Source organism: Podarcis melisellensis, assembly GCF_964234715.1.
Source record: "Podarcis melisellensis genome assembly, chromosome: 6".
NCBI classification, from domain to species: Eukaryota; Metazoa; Chordata; class Lepidosauria; order Squamata; family Lacertidae; genus Podarcis; species Podarcis melisellensis.
Window position 1 is genome coordinate 29,091,668 of NC_138538.1, and position 17,458 is coordinate 29,109,125.

At 47.5% G+C, this 17,458-nt stretch overlaps 1 protein-coding gene across 3 annotated transcripts in view; it reads right to left on the bottom strand.

The window, feature by feature from the left end:
- CBFA2T2 (CBFA2/RUNX1 partner transcriptional co-repressor 2) overlaps positions 1 to 16,802 on the bottom strand; it is a 72,864-nt gene extending 56,062 nt beyond the window's left edge. The window contains exon 1 of one of the 3 annotated variants that reach the window (XM_081916909.1): positions 16,648 to 16,802. In XM_081916909.1, coding sequence (XP_081773035.1) covers positions 16,648 to 16,675 — 28 coding nt within the window. In that variant the 5' untranslated portion in view covers positions 16,676 to 16,802. The remainder of the gene's footprint in view (positions 1 to 16,647) is intronic. The other 2 variants (XM_081916910.1, XM_081916912.1) reach the window with 2 other exon arrangements.
- Between the last annotated feature and the right edge of the window lie 656 nt (positions 16,803 to 17,458).

Sequence of the window (17,458 nt, forward strand, 5' to 3'; positions counted from 1 at the left end):
CCCAGGCAACTTTGTGGCAGTATTTCCTAAATCAGTGTTTCCCAAACTTTTTTGGGCAACGGCACACCTGTTTACTGAAAAAAAATCTCATGGCACACCACCATTAAAGCCCCGCCCCGTGACGTCAGCGCGCAGCGTCACGCCGGGAGGGACGCACGAAAGTGAAAGTTTTTTCCCTCCCCCTTGCCGGGGAACCTCCAAGCTTTGGGGGTGGGAGGAGGCAGCAGAGCGAGGGACTGAGGGACGGCGGCAACTGAGGCGGCGGCGGCTGTTGTGGTGGTGGCGGCGATAGCGGGCGGAGGAGGGGGCGGCGGCGGGGCTTGAGGAGCCGTCGCCGGGAGTTGCTGCTGCTGTTGTTGCTGCTGCTGCCCGGACATGCCGGCCTCCTCCTCCTCCGCTGTCTCGCGCTCCTCCCTTTTGCACGCGCTGCCCCGCCGCTCGGCACCACCACCGCGGAGCCGCCCCCGGCTCGACGCGGATCCTCGCCGCCGCCGCCTCTCACCGCCCGACTCGCCCGCCTCCCTCCCACGGCACACCAGCCAATGTCTGACGGCACAGTAGTGTGCCGCGGAACACCGGTTGGGAAACACTGTCCTAAATAGCCTTTTTTTAAAAAAAGTGCTCCTGCACCTTCTCTCACCTTCAGTGTTTACAGCAGCATTTCCTCATTCATACCAGCCTTTTAATTATATTGTGTAAGCTGCTTCTGAGAGATAGGTTGACTTAATCAATGCTATTTCTATTTATTTTGACAAACTTTTATCCTTCCTATCCTCCCAATGGGAACACAGGCCACCTAACGATGCAAATTACAAAAACAATCAAATCCATTTCTTTGCAAAGTAATCATAACAAGCAGCAGAATGAGCATGGGGAAATTGTGCAGCCCCAAATCATGGCAGAATAAGAAGTGTTTACAATAAGTGTAAAAACAGCTGAAGTGGGGACAACCAAAGGAAAAAAAATGGGAGAGCTCCATATCTGGTGGCCCGTACCAAAAATGCCCTTTTGCATGCCACCACCCAGGTATCTCATAGCCAACCAGTGCAAAAATTGGAGTATCAGGGTAATAGGATCCCCACCTTGCTGCCCCTGATAACAACCAGGCAATGGCACTCTGCATGAGGTCCTGAGTGTCCTCTCTGGCATTTTGGAGCCTGAGAAGCTCCTTGGCTGGGTCAAGACGGGAGCACAAGAGGCACAAGTCTCACTCTGAACACTGGTAAGAACATACAATCGTCCCTACCATGTGGCAGTGGAGGCTGTGAAAAAAGACTTGTCTTGCAGCTCACATGGCATCCTCTACTAGCCAGCCATCTGATGGTCTGGAGATTACTGGAAGGAGGAACCTCTTGAGCATGCGAAGACCCACTGTGACCAACAGGCTTTTGGAGGATAAAGTTGCTTGACTTCCAAGCGATTTTGCACTCGTGGCATGCAGTTTCACTGCCTATTTCCAGTAAACATTTCCTCAGTCTTTTACAAAAGTGTGCAAGGCCCACACTGCTCTCTGACAGCACAAAACCGAGCACAGCACAGTCTAGCACTGTGACGCCTCAGATGGTACCAGTAATACAGTTGAGGCGTTCTGCCTCAAGGAGCCCAAGGAGTGCCCAGCTTGAGCAGCCTAATCATCCCTGGTATCACTGCAGAGACTGCCAAGTAGGGGGACCAACTGTGGCAGGGACACCTGTCCGATAGGAAATAGACTAAAACCAGCCATTCATTTCACACAGGCCAGTAAACAGCTGTCAGATGGTAATAACTTCATCAATGCCAACCTGGGCTGCAGCTGATCCAGTGACCTCCAAGTGAAAGGCTCCATATGCCATTCCTAATCTCCTATAAGCTATTTAGCGTTTGCAAATAATTAGTCAAGCTTTTTTTCCATTTCTTGTCAAAAATGCAGTTTAAATACAGCTGGGGGGTAGGGGAGGAATTAGTCGATCAATTGCAACAACTTATCAATTGATTCATTAATGCATTACAGAGGCACAGCACTAATTAAAAAGCATTGTACCCTAAAGGGAGCCAGATCTACAACAGTGCTCTGGTAGAAAGGGAAGCAGGGGCATTAATGCTGCTGGCATTGCCATTAACAAGCTTGATGCATGTCTCTTCCTTTCTCCAAAGTTAAGCAACTGGGATGCTTAACATCTGGGCTAGAAAACACAACTGGCAAGAGGAGACAGGTTTCTAGAATCTTTTTTAAAATCCTGTTTTTACTTTATTTATTTCATTTTATTACTTACCAAGGCAGTTGTTTCTGTTCAATGTTGGGGTTTTTTCTGAGTTATACATCACCTTCTTTTCAAGAGCATGGGGGAAAGAATCTGAAGAAATTCCTGTTTTCGAGAATATAACTTGTCACCGTAAAAACTCCAGTTAAGAAACAACTCCCAAAGATTCACAGGTGTAGAAGCATTACACCTGGTTGCTCTCTGACCGCACAAGTTGTTTTTCCCCCTCTTCAGCCATGAACATTAAAACCTTTTAATTAATTGCAATTTACTACATTTAGCTCTGGAGCAGAACCAAAAGAGGAAGCTCAGAAAGGACTGCTACGTGTGAATGCTGCTGATCATCAGTTTGCCCGCCTCACAACACTCTCAGCCTTTCTGGACAAAGAAATGACTTCTGCATGGCGTTGCTGCAAACTTAAAAACTGGCGCATGCTGAGTGTGTCAGCCTGTGTGTCAGAAGAACATGTGGCAGCCCCAGGTGGCCTTCAGCAAAATCTGCCTGCCTACAAAGAAGTTCAACAGCTTGATCTCATCTTCCTCCCTACAGTTCCCCACAAAAGATGGTTAGCATCCAGCCACATTAGCATTTAGCTACATTAATGCTAATGTAACAGCACCTCCAGAGGAAACAGGGGAGGGGAGGAACGTTTTAATGATTTCGTAAGAACATTAGGACTTCCAGATTCAGCAGACTTGAACAAAATACTAATAATCAAGGCTTCATTAGATATAAGTCTTAGGGGCTTATTTTGCCTCAGCGGCTCAACTTAAGATGACTAGAATTCCAACAAAAGAGTTCAAACACGCTGATGTAAAAACACTCTTTCCAGGACCATCCATGGGCTGGATTTAGAAGGCGATTGGGCCGCATCCGGCCCCCGGGCCTTAGTTTGCCTACCCATGCTATACAAGCCTTGCTCTGAGAGTTGCTAAGACAGAGACCATCTGGGAATCGCATAGAAGCTGCTCCAACCAATCTGAAGTGCCACACCACACACAATGGGCAGTCCCCATTTCCATTGAAAGTAGGAAGACCTACATCTGCTAAGCAATCCCACTGAGACTGAGTATCAAACAAATTCATGACACACTCTAGCAGTGCTATGATGTAGATGCAACTATAGATTGTCAAATATGCTGCCACACAGTTCCAAATCCTAGTTCCTATTCGCCACTGCCACAAGTGCCTTTTTCGTGGGCTTTAAAGAACTCATATAATCCTGAGAACTTTCAGATCACTAATCTTTAAAAAGTTGTGCCAAGTTAAGGGTAAATGGCCATTGACACACAAATGCTATAGAGCTCAGAAGCAAAGATACCGTTTCAGTTTTTCTGGAAGCAGCCTTGTAACATAATGTTGTTAGCTGTTCACCAGTGAAAAACCATAAATTACATTTCAGACATGATTTAGCACTTTGGAAATATTTCCACAACGCAATATCCAATCCACAGGCAAACAAGAAATAAATATATTTTCAGATGGCTGTGTTTTAATGCTGAAAACTAAGCTAAAAAAATACATTTTATGTATATAGGGGGGTTGCATGAATTAGAGCAATTGCAAAATTTTGAGCCTTTCTTCCAAAATTCTGTGGCATCAGACACTGAGAATAGATCCAACAGAACACAACTCATACTTGCAACCTAACATTAGCACACACCAACACCACAGCCAGTCATAAGTACAGGATGGCTGGCAAGAACAAAGCAAAGTTATGCAGGAAGCCAGCCAGATAAAAGTGCATTCCAATTCGCCCCTTCCTCATAACTGAGAGAGAGAAAATGCCCAGCAGGAGCTGGGTGGGGGATCTCTCCACCTGGCTCTGCCACGAGGTGACAGCCTGGAGAATCCTGTTGTTTTCAGCAGAGATATACTGTATTATTTCCCCCAATCAAAATCCATGTCAGAATCAGAATTTGCTTCAAATGGTTCAGCAGCATAAATCTTCTCTCTAAGCTAGCTGGATGGAATCGCAGTCTCTTTGACCTGTTTGAAAAGGGTGTATTTCCAAGGAGCCCAGGGCTCAAGAAGACCGTGACTACTTGCCCGCTTTCTCAGACAAGCCTCGCTGAAGATTGAAAGACTGGGTTTTGTCAGATTCTAAGTGTTATGTAAAACAGGCCCAGATATTGTCTTTTACATTTCCCTTGTGGCCTGTGCAACAGTCCACTTGTAAAAAGGGGGTCTGTTGAATGAATACATGTACAGTGTACAAAGATCTTTTTTGCTCAGGACAAATTTGCTGTTCAACACATGGCCAAACTCTCACACAATAAATTAACTGTTTGGCAGCCACTGAGCTATTTGCTGGAGCCAAACCAATTAGGCCTTTAATGTGATCCCAATTTCCTTTTTCTGAGAATAAGAGGAAAGGAGGGGAAGAGGAAAGGAGGGGAGGGTGCATAAGTAAGTAAATCCCCTCTTGCTTTATAAATCCTTGCCAATCATTCCAGATAAACCTGTCACCCACAGCTCTCAGATCTACATTCACACTCCTAAGCTCACAAAGAGGGCATGGGGCTGATCACACATGGCGTTCAGCATGTCCGACTACCAACATGTGTTTTCCATAGTTTCAAAATTCAATCATTTAAAAAATATTTACTGAGCTTTGTCTTTAATCAAAAAAACATGGCCAGAGATAAAACAAGCTTAGCACAAGTTACTATTTCGGTTTTTGGAATGCCAGAAAAGCCTGTGATGTCACCAGATAAAGCTCAGTTCTGCACCCTGGAGAGTATTATGGTCTGCTTTAGGATTAAAAGAGTTGAGGCAAGACCCTTTAGGCCCCAGAGCCCAGACACACATGGAAATGGCTTAAGAGGGGAGAAGAAATGGGTACCGTTACCTTTCCAAGTGTGACAGAATAGAAAGGAGAAAGGGGAGAATAATTATCTCTCACGCTTCCTTTGGCAAACCTTATGCAGCTTTCATGGGGTTTGTGAAAAGTCTGCCAGCCAGGAGCTAGTCCACAGCCTTGATGAGGTTCAATAAAGTGTGGAATTTGCTACCAGAAGATACAGTGATAGCTGCCAACTTGGACAGTTTTCAAAAGGAATTAGCTTTATCCTCCATGAATTTGTCTATCAATAGCCACTTGTCATTTGTGGCTATATATTACCTCCAGTATCATGGTTGTTAAGCATTGCATCTCAGCATACCAGTTGCTGGGGGCTGAAACTGGGAGAAGATGATTAAGCTCATGTTCTGCTTGTTCCAAAAGGCTTAGTCCAGGGCAGCAGGATCACCAGGGAGGAGCAAAGTGCCCATCACCTCCTCTCTGGGAGCCTATTCATTCAGGTTTGCAGCAAGCCATAGTTTAGCTTAGCACGGCATGTGAACCAAGTCAGTGTTTCCTGTGAAGTGTATTGAGCTCCTGTGATCCACAGGGCAATGAAGGAGGAGGCCTCCTCCTCCTAAGAGACCATAAAGAGAAACGAAGTAAGCAAGGAGCAGAAGAACACACTGATCAGTTCGAGTGAACATATATTGTCCAATTGTCCATTAAGACGGCTCTGCTGAGATTGTATCTTGGCATTTAGAGTGCCAGGAGGATTTCTCCACTGTCTTTCAGATGAAACATTTAGGCTTAGTAAAGCATGCTAAACATTTACTCAAGCTAGCTACTTCTTAAAGGATCAGCGGAGAAATGGAAAATACTAACATTTTAATCTGCCAGTTAGATTTCAGATCCAACACCCAGTAAGATAATATTATGATGGCAGTAGGTGGAGGGCCAAGATCCAAAGTCAGAGCAACTGTTCATCATCATGGATGCCTTAGTTGAGATTCCTGCATTGCAGGGGGTTGGACTAGATTCACTTGCTCCTTTCTGTACCTCCCTGAATCAACTTTTAGTAGGAAGCCTAGGCAAATAATCTCCCACCACCACCACCTTGCATCTGCTATGATTTCATACTGCTTGAAATCAATTAAGTATTTTAGAAGTACTGTAAAACCCAAACCTGCCCAATGCAGTTTGCAATTTCCAAGGAGAATACTGGCAACCGACCAGGGTTATTGCAATGAACAAGAAAATGTTACCAGAGAAAGGGCAGTATATAAATCTAAATAAAAAGAAATGCTACATATTTCAAGACAGTTTGCCAGAAGTAGCAGGGGGGAGGTTATTACAAAAGTATTAAATAAAATAGTGGAAATGTTTTTAAATGTTTGCATGAATAATAAAAAGTGGGTACCCAACACCTAAAAGATAGCACATACTTAATTCCATGGAGGACACACCACTACCAAAACAGCCCCTTTTTATGCAAGCCTCATCTCCAGCAGAGATGTTTATCTAGAGAAAGGCCCCATCTATACTATACATTTAAATCAGTATTCATATCACTTAAAACAGTTATGTCTTCCCCTCCCCCAAGAATCCTGGGAACTGTAGTTTATTAAGGGTGTTGACAGCTGGTAGGAAACTCTTATTTCCTTTACAGAGCTACAATTCCCAGAGTGGTTTATCAATCAATCCCTCTTTTCAGGAAACTTTAGGTCTGCGAGGGGAAGAGGGGTCTCTTAACAACTCTCAGCACCCTTAACAAACTGCACAGTTCCCATGATACTTTCGAGGAAGCCAGAACTGTTGAAATTAGTATGTTCCTGCTTTAAATGTATAGTACAGATGGGGCCAAAGTTATTGGTAACGACCTTAGTATGCAGACAGGTTGGTACGGAAGGAATTGCTCCTTCAAGTACAGTGGTACCTCAGGTTACAGATGCTTCAGGTTACAGACTCCGCTAACCCAGAAATATTACCTCGGGTTAAGAACTTAATTCATTCCAGAACAGAGGAAACTGTTCTTAACCTGAGATACGACTTTGGCTAATGGGGCCTCCCACTGCTGCTGCTGCTGCACCGCCGGAGCACAATTTCTGTTCTCATCCTGAAGCAAAGTTCTTAACCCGAGGTACTATTTCTGGGTTACAGAGTCTGTAACCTGAAGCATTTGTAACCTGAGGTACCACTGTACTACGGTCCCAAGCCATTTAGGCCTTTATAGTTAAGCACCAGACTTTGAACTGGGACCAGGAACAAATGGGCAGTCAGTGAAATTCTTTGAAAACAGGCAAGATGTGAGCCAAGCATGTAGTGCCAGTCAAAACTTGGGTGGCTGCATTCTGCACTAACTGAAGCTTCCAACCCATTTTGAGAGGCAGCCTTATATATAACACATTGCAATAACCCAGATGGGCATAGCAGTCAACTTTTCCCTTTTCTTGTGAGGAATCCTATTCGGAATAAGGGAATTTCCCTTAAAAAAAGGGAAACATTGCCAGCTATGCAGATGGGATGTTACAAGAGGATGACTAACTTGTGGCCAGATCTTCTCTGTCCAGGAGTGGTCATAACTGGGGAATCATAGCTAGATCAGGGAATCCTGTTCTTTCAAGAAGAAGAATATTCCTGGATCTAAAGAATATTAATCTAGTACAGATTGTTGCTCCTTTCTACAGAAGACAAGACCTTTGTACAAAATTGATATTTTGGCTCTTTGAACCTGTAAGCAGGTTTAATAGTCTTCTCCACCCCCCCATCAATACCAACAAAATGTTAAAGTCAATAGGTTTATCTTAGTGCAGAACCAATATCAGCAGGTCAAGCAGCTGAACTGCATGAACTCAATGTATTGACTCTATTAGATCTTAAAAGTTGAAGTAACATCCCTACTTATAATGTATACTCACTGCATTTCTGGAGTTAAGAATTATAACTTTGGCTAAACCTTATATATACTTAAAAGGAGATTGCACTGACCAAAATGATCGCAGTTTGGAATAAAGGTCCTTCCAGAAAAAGTTACATTTTTTGGTAAAGCTCTTTGTTACTCATAGGACTTAAACCTTCTGTTATAAAGAGTTGACAGCCTTCACAGTTTTTGGAGTGCAGATTGAAAGAAGACATCCAAAAAGCAGAATAAATCAAATGGCTTTTCTTATAAATAATTCAACAATATGGATTCTATCCAACTAAGGTTTACTCAGAGTAGACCCACTGAAATCCAGGGGCTTTTCGCAATTAGCATCACAGTTTCCCAACCCTGGAGACAGTCATCACCCCCTCCCCACTCCATCCCGCCCAAGAAAGGTATAATCCTGAACTCAGCATGCCACTTAAGGAACTTGCAACACCTTTTTAAAAAGTTATTGTGCTTAAGTAGCCCATCTCCTTCAATAAAGAACACAGTTAGATCCTAATGATGGTCCTGCATCTAAACCACAAATTGTTATTCAAGGGATAGACAGGTTCCTTGAGATTCCTGCATTGTAGGGGGTTGAGTCTGACCTAGATGACCCTCAGAGTCCCTTCCATCTCTTTAAGTCTATGATTCTGTTTCTACAATCAGCACAACCATCACAAAGTGAGACACATTTCAACTTCCTTTATATTCCTCTGAATATTTTACAAAGGACAGGATTCTGAGCCCAGAGGCATTATCTTTTCAAGTGCATAAGGATTCCTTGTAATCAAGAAGTAGATCTCCTAAGAGAATGTCATTTACTTTGTTCTTCCAAACTTACTCCCACATTCTTAAGGGAGGACAATACTTTTCCATATCTCTTCCAAAATACAATGTAATAATTCATCAGAAAAAGGCTCATAAATAAGCCAGACTGATGAAGAGGATAGAATGTTGAGTTTCGATATAGGAAACCGAATTTCCAATTCCCACACTGCTTTGAAGCCCATTAGATAGCTTTGGGTAAGTTTACTGTCTCTTAGCTTAACCTACCTCCCAACTTCTGTTCAGTTCAGGCTTCAGTGTGCCATAATGGTTAGAGTACTGGACTTTGACCTGGGAGACCTTAGGCCAGTCACAGTCTCTTAGCCTAACCTACCTCACAGGGTTATTGTGAGGATGAAATGGGGAGAAGAATCATGTATACCACCTTGAATCCTTGGAAGATAAAGGTGGTATATAAATGTAAATAAATAAATAACACATTGCTTCCTTTTCCTCAGTAGGAAAACACAATACAAAAAAGATGTCCTTTGCTGCATTACAGTCCAGTAAGATTCACTGGTTTTTCTACTTCCCATTCCTCAAAGCAGCACAGCCCATTTGAAGAGGAGGAGGAAGGGGCAGGAAGACACCGCACAGATACAATGTCAGTACCTTACTGATCAAGGGGAGCGGGTGGCGCTGTGGTCTAAACCAGTGTTTCCCAACCTTTTTTGGGCAAAGGCACACTTGTTTCATGAAAAAAATCTCGAGGCACACCACCATGCCAGATGGGGAAAGGTCACTTTTTACTTATGTAAAAAAAAATAAAAATAGTAACAGCATAGAAGGTAATGGTAGATGACTGTTAGGGTCTCCACCCAAATGCAGAATTCTATTAATATCTTCCTTAGCGAGCCGCGTTAACCCCTGTAATGCTTTCTATAGAGTAAGCATAGGGGACACTGGGGGATGTGGAACCAAGGGGGCAGTGGGCCAAAAGAGTTTGGGATCTACTGCTTTAAACAGAAATAAGAGCCAGTGGGTTCTTCCTTTTTTAAAGTATCGTTTCAGCGGGGACAGCAGTCCGGATTTCCAAAAAGCGGCGCTTTTTTGCGTCTGAGCAAAGAAGAGAGAGAGGGGGAAAAAGAGAGAGAGATTGATTTGTGGCTGCGCAAAGGGGGGAGGAGCCCAGGAGTAAAAGTAGGAAGGACGAAGGGAGGGGAAAGGAAAGTTAATAGAAGGAAAGGCGGGTGGGAGAGAAAGAGAAAGAAAGAGGGAAGGAAGGGGGGAAGAGAAGTGGAAAGGAGGGAGACCGAGGCGGGGGAGAAGCGTCTGGAGAGTTGCTCCGAAGTTTGGGGGGCCGCGGGGGTGGGCGCGCGTCCCAGGAGGCGGAGGCCAGCCCGGGCTGGGAGCCGCGCCGCGGCCCGGGGGCGGTAGGCGGACCACGGCTCCTAGGATGTGGAAAGGGGACGGCGGCGCAGGGGGAGGAGACCCGCATGGCTAGGGCAGCGCGCAGGGGGAGGGGAGCGGGCCGGAGGCGGGCGAGGGGGGCCGCGATCCCACGCGCCGCGAACATGGCCTCCTTCCCCACGGGCCCCGCCGAGCCCCCCGGCCGGGGAGGGCGGCGCGCCCCCACCGCCGGAGGAGAGCAGAGGCAGGAGGAGGAGGACGAAGGCGCTGCCGAGGAGGCGCGCCAACTTCTGCCAACTTCGGCGCCCGCCCCGTCGCCGCAGGCTCCTCCCGGCCGAGTCACGTGGCCAGCGTGACGAAGCTGCTCTGGTGAGCCAGCAGCAGCGCAGCACACGGAAACGGTCCCTATTTATGTACTTGCACATAAGGGTGCTTTCGAACTGCTAGGTTGGCAGAAGCTGGGACTGAACGACTGGAGCTTGCCCCGCCGCGGGGATTCGAACCGCCAACCATGCGATCGGCAACCCCTAGGTGCTGAGGTTTTACCCACAGCGCCACCCGCGTCCCTAGTGCTGCATGGTACAGCATAATTTATCATCTCCCCACTTCTGATATAAATGATATACAGAGGATGTAATTGTACTAAAGTTACATGAAGAGAACTTTTAAAATAAGGTTGTCTACAACTGCTTGTCGTCCCCCCCCACTGCACTGGATCAGGGGTAGGGAACCAAGCTTCTTCTGCCTAATTTTATGCTGATAGGGGAAGTCTGGAGAGAAAGTTGAAAAAGAAACGGGGGGGGCAGTCAAGACAGACAGAATGGTGGAAAGCAGGGAATCCTCTCAAGTCCATCACATCTGACCTCTGGCAAGAGCAATCTGTTCCTCTCCAGGCAGAGAAAAGAGATGGCCTGGCATTTATAGCTAAATAAAAAAGATAAAAAAATGTAACTTATTGATTAGTGTCAAAAGGATGTTAAAGGATATGTTGATGGTTCAAAGGGGAGTCAAGAGAAAACTTGCTTCACCAGCAGATCAGTAAGCAATTAGGAAATAAACTTTGGTGCTCTGAGGTATACAAAAGTTAACCGTGGAAAAGAATGTATATGCTTGCTGCAAATAGTGAGATGATGCAACATTAGTTATGGGGGCGATCCGTCCAAATGTAACACTTTTAGGTCATTTTCAGTAGGAAAGATTTAAGAATGGGTTGCATCTCCCCGCCCCCCGGAATGGCTTAAAATAGTGATTCACTTGGGTTACACACCCTGTTCTATGCATTTGTTGTTGAGAACTGGCGCATCTGGGACTCCTGGGCCAGGTGAGAGGGACGTTGGCTTTGCCTCTTGGCGGTTTGAGAAGCATCCCTGACCTTTGCGGGTGTCCACACACTTCCACATCACGCTCCTGGGATCGTGTGGGGACTAAGAGACAGCCGGAGGGGGATCTGGATCACCCTCGATTACGGGGAGCAGGGGGCTCTTCTGAGGGGAAAGCGGAGCGCAAGGGGGGGGGAGAGCGCGCTCCCCGCCAGAACCGAAAGGAAGAGCCGGTTCGGGGCGGGGGGGAGCCAGAGCAGCGGCTGCCCCCCTCCCGGCTCCCACGGGGCCTTCCGCCTGAGGGAAACCCTTTTCCCACCCCCGGAGAGCCTCGCGCGCGGGGTCCAGAGGGGGGAGGGGGAGAGAGGCAGAGAGCAGAGGGCGCGCACCCCCCCAGCCACGCATGCGCGCCTCAGCCGCGCCTGCTGGGCGGTCCTTTCCCCTGGGCTCCGCCCCTCGCGACACAGGGCCGCCCGTCGCAGCGTCGTCCTGCGGGGCTGGCGCCGGGCGCGGCCACGGATAGAGCGAGCGAGGAGCGAGAGCGCGCCCGCCCTCGGCTGGCTGACTGGCTGGGCCGGCGCAGCGAGGGGCAGAGGCGAGAGGCTGCGCGCGGATCCGGCGGCGGCGCGCCCCCGCCGCCGGAGGAGAGCAGAGGCAGGAGGAGGAGGACGAAGGCGCTGCCGAGGAGGCGCGCCAACTTCTGCCAACTTCGGCGCCCGCCCCGTCGCCGCAGGCTCCTCCCGGCCGAGAGCCAGAGGACGGCGGCGGAGCAGGAGGAGGAGGATCGGGTTTGGCGACGGCTGCTGCGTCCTCTCCAAGCGTGGGGCTGGCCTCTGCCGCGCCCGATCCTCTCGCCTCTCGCCGCCCGACTCGCCCGCCTCCCTCCCACGGCACACCAGGCAACGTCTCGCGGCACACTAGTGTGCCGCGGAACACCGGTTGGGAAACACTGGTCTAAACCACAGAGCCTACGGCAACACCGATCAGAAGGTCGGTGGTTCGAATCCCCGCAATGGGGTGAGCTCCTGTTGTTCAGTCCCAGCTCCTGCCCACCTAGCAGTTCGAAAGCATGTCAAAGTGCAAGTAGATAAATAGGTACCGCTCCAGCAGGAAGGTAAATGGTGTTTCTGTGCGCTGCTCTGGTTCGCAAGAAGCGGCTCAGTCATGTTGGCCACTTGACCCAGAAGCTGTCTGCGGACAAACACCAGCTCCCTCAGCCTACAGAGCAAGTTGAGCGTCACAACCCCAGAGTCGTCTGCGACTGGACCTAATGGTCAGGGGTACCTTTACTGATCATGGTTAGCAAAACTGTTATCCCAAAAGATATTTCTAGCCACAGAGGTCACTTCAACCTCCAGTAATACTGCTCAATCTAGGAACACTCCCAAACTATGTACCTGCCAATTCAGAGGAAGTGCAACCTCATCTAGAACAGCCTATGTCAGTGGTTTTCAACCAGTGTGCTCTGCCCCTCTTTCCTTCCCTCCCTCCTCTGATGCCCTCTCGCATCTCTGCCTCCCAAAGGCTTGCATAGCTGTTTGTTGCACCCCAGGCGAATGGTGCCTCATGGGCTGGCTACGGGGTGCTTCCCAGGCCCCTGTGGGGCAGTGTCAGGAGGCACCTCTCTTTGGGGCAGGGGAGGCAGCTCAGAGACCAGGGACGACAGCTGTGGCTGCCCAGAGGACTCCCAAGAAGAGGGGAGGCTGAGGGAAGGGTGTTTGAAAAAGGGTGAGAGGTTGCCAGCTCTGCAGGCAAGGGGTGACATAATTGGGCTCCTGAGTCCCACAGGGGTGCCGCAGAAAGAATGTAGTTGGGTCAAGGGAGCCATGGACCCCAAAAAGGTTGAAAACCTTTAGCCAGGTTTAGGAAGCCCTTGACCACAGGACCACTGACTTGTCAGAATTGGTTTATTGGCCTCATCCAGCCTACCAATGTTTCCAAGCACTAATCCGGGATGTGCACAGCCTCACCCAACACAGATGACACAGAGAAATAGAGCTCCACACTGGCAACAACTCAGGGGGTTGCGGCATTTTTAAACATTATTATAATCATCACCACCACCAACATCTTAGAACCATTTGCAGATACACTTTTTAATATGATGGTTAAGAAAGTAAACTAGACTATGGTCCTTGTAGAAGATATTTCTGGGGTTATCGAAGAAGACTTGGAGCCATCTGCTAGTCAACAGGAAGGGCTGGATCAAACCCACAGTTTAAGTTCACTATCTTGCTTCCAACAGAAACAAAACAACAGAGAATAGCCAGACCTCTATGCCACAGAGAAACTGGCGCATAATCAGACCTCTGAGAGCGTCAAGCCACTCACTCATGAAAGGGGAGAGAACCGTTTTTTAACAAGAAATAAAACTGTTAGAATTCATGTGGAAAGCACACAAATACAGAAAACGCAGCCGTGGTGCAAAAAGAGTGACAAGAGAGTTACAGAGTAACATCAAAGTACTGATAATACTGATGATAATAGGAGCACCCACAAACCTGAAAAGAAAATTTGGTGATAAAAAGAGATGGCTGGATCTCTCACACTTCATCTTTTCCTACCATTCTCTGAATTCTCTTTGCACACATTTCTCCTGCATAGCACGGGGGCGGGGGGGGGGGCGGACTATTTTAAACCATATGGATCAGAATACTGGACAAAGAAAAACACTATGGTGAAGCAAGCCACAACAGAAATGGGAATGTTTTTGTGGATGTTGGGACAGAACAGGCAAGGTAGTGAGAAACAGATGTGACTTGACTGAACTGAAAATGCATTGCAGAAAGCAGTGCTTAGGAATGTGTCTAAGAAGTTCCAGAGGGGTAGCTGTGTTAAGTCTACTGTAGCAAAAACAAAAGAGTCTAGCAGTACCCTTAAAGGCAAACAGATTTACTGTGGCATAAACTTGCATGGACTAGAGCTCATTCCTCAGATGTGTGAAGTGTTACCATCAACTGTCAGATAGTGTGTGTGCATGAGGGTTTATGACAATTTTATGCAACTTTAAATGTATACAAGAGGAGTGCGTGGAGAGCTGGGGTCGATGTACTGGCAAATCTCTGGGCAATTTACAGTAGACAGGCAAGGATTTCTGACTCCAATGGTCTAACAAAAACTAACAAACTAAAACTTTTTTTAAAAATTTTAAAAATTGCTGAAAGAGAAAACACTTGAGGAAAACCAGGAGTGAATTCACAGGCTGAGCTTGTGTTCAGAGTTGCCCTATTCCTTCATTCCTATGAGCATGTTTGCCTGCCCAAACCACTATTTTGCAGCTGGTCTACCTGGTGGATCTTACAGTTCTGGTAAAAAAAAATAAGCCAAAGTAGATCCTGAAAGTCTGGCCTGGACTCTAACCCTGGCATACAAGATATGCACAGCTACTATTTCAAAGTCATAACAGGTGATCTTCCTAGATTTGTTATGCTTATTAGCACCTGTAGTGGGAGAAATAAAAGCACTAATTTGACTTGAAACCTAAGCAAATAGCTTCATGTTTACTGATAAATTCTAGTTCAGCAATTTCCTGCAGGGGACAAAGATGAAGGATCAAGAGGAAGGACCAAAACATATTGATGTATATCCTCCAATTCTACACATGGGCCTTAAAACATTGAACAACATGCGTATTCCTTCCAAACCAAGGAGTATTCTTCCTACCTGCCTGTTCTTCACAACTGCACATTCACTGACCTTCTTCAGTTCCTCAGTAGCGCAAACTCACACATACACACTCAATATACACAGACAGCCACTAAAAACTATTTAATGTAACCATATACATCAGCAATGGGGAAGCTGTAGCCCATCACCACCTGAAGGGACACAACTATGGGCGTAGCCAGGATTTTTGTTGGAGGGGGCAAAACAGATGTGAATTGGTCAATTAAGTATTTCTACTGTTTTACTTTATCTAGGGGGGTCAGCTGCACCCCTGACATCCCATAGACACAACTCCCATCATCCCTGACCATTGGTCAAGTTGGCTAGGGCTGATGGGACTGGGAGTCCATCAACTGATGGAGGACCAGAGGTTCCCTATCCCTGACATTCAAACTTTAAAAATCAGAGCCTTGGCCTAACCCATAACATGAGATAGTGAGGTTTACAGTGTAAATTGCAGTGTAAGCAGAACACATTTCTTGTGTGTGTCCCACATCCAACATCTAACACTTTACTTTTTTCTAATGACTTCTGTTGCAAAGCCATTCTACAGTCTATATTAAGACAGGCAGTACAGTCATGGATATACTTTTTCTTTCCCCAAAGCACATACGCAATTTCTGTACACGAAGGATACATTTGCAAAAACATGCAGATTCTACCCAATTATGCTACCATGATAACTTTAGTTAACTACTTAGCATCGGTTGGGTCTGCACACATTGTTCCACTGAATACAGAGTTATATAGAACACCACTACAAGCCAGTTTTCTAATTCTAGGATGCACTCATAGTAAAAAAGAAAAATTCATCTTTTATTATGTCTGCTATTTATCACAACAAAGCAACAATCCTTTAAATTGCAGACAAAGTACTAAGGGGCAGCTTTACTAGTCTTTAAGAGTCAGGGGCGTGGGGAATGGTTAAGATTTCTCAAAAACATAACTTTTATTTTAAGACAAACCTTACCACCACCCCTATTATGGAACGAACGGATACCACACACACACAAAGCTGCACACACAGAGAGAGAGGGAGATGGAAAGAAATTAAAGGTCTCCTCCAGAAGGCGCCACTTCTAAATCCCAATGAAATGATCAGTACCGTACATGAAATTAAGAAGAATAAGCGAAATGCGAATAAGAGAAGCGTAAGAGGCCCCAGGTTAAATACAACGGGAGTGGTGGAGAAAAAAAGCATCCCGAGACCTTGCAGGAGATAAGAAGCCCACAGTGTAAGAAATGGGGAGGAGGAGGAACCACAGATGGGAAGCCAAGAAGCCTCCTGGAAAAGCGTGATAAAGAAGGGGAAGGCGAGGAGGATCTGACTTGGGAACGGGAGAAGGCAGAAGAAGCGCTTGCAAGAAGGCAGTGTGGGAGAAGCAGAAAGGGGAAAGACACAACGGAACTGTAATAGGAAAGCGCCCCATCCCTCGAAGTCCTCCTTCCCTCCCCGCCCGGGGCCCCGGGGGCAGCTCTCCCGGGCGGGACGGCGTTCGCTCGCCCGAGGGGCCCGCCAACCCCCGGAATGGGGAAGAAGAGGCGCGCCTTACACTGGGAGGTTCCCGGGATGCCCACCATCGCGCAGGCGGAGCGGCTCCTTCCCTTTGTTCCGCGATACTCGGGGCGACGAAGGCGGCGCGGCCACGACGGGAGCGCAGCCGGGGAGGCGGCGAGGGCGGCCAGCGCCGCGCTAGGCCCTTCCACTTCGGCCCCGCCCCTGCCGTGACGTCACGCGGCTCCTCCCTCCGTAGGAACCGAAGGGGAGGAGGGCTGCCTTGGAGGAGGGAGGAGCGGGGGGGCGGCCTGAGACGGCGGGCCATGTGCGCGCCAGACGCCGCGTCGGCACCACCCTTCCCTTCTTTAGGGGAGTTTTCACTGGGGCATACACTCAAGTAACAGCCCGAGTTTTACAGCGCGATCCGAGGCATGCTTATTCGCAAGTAAGCCCCACTTGTTGTACCGCTGCGTAGACGAAATCGGCCGGTGCTGCTGCTGTTGGCAATCGCTAAGTAAAAGCATCCCAAATAAAAGAAACCATTTCATCATCTGAGGCCCTTCTTCTTGTGCCCGCTCCATGAGAGGTCCAGAGGGGGGCAACATGAGAACGGGGTCTTTTCTGCGTTGGCTCACCGCTTGTGGAAGGCTCTCCCCAGGAAAGCTCACCTAGCTCCTTCCTTGCATATATTTAGGCGCTAGGCAAAAGCGTTCCTCTTGTCCCAGGCCTTTGGCTAATTCCATGGACTTTGGCTAAATCCATGGCCTATTAAACTGTAGGGAGAATGTTGTTTTGTTTGTTCCTATGGTATGTACGGTGGACACTCAGGTTGTGAATGTGATCCGTGCAGGATGCATGTTCGCAAC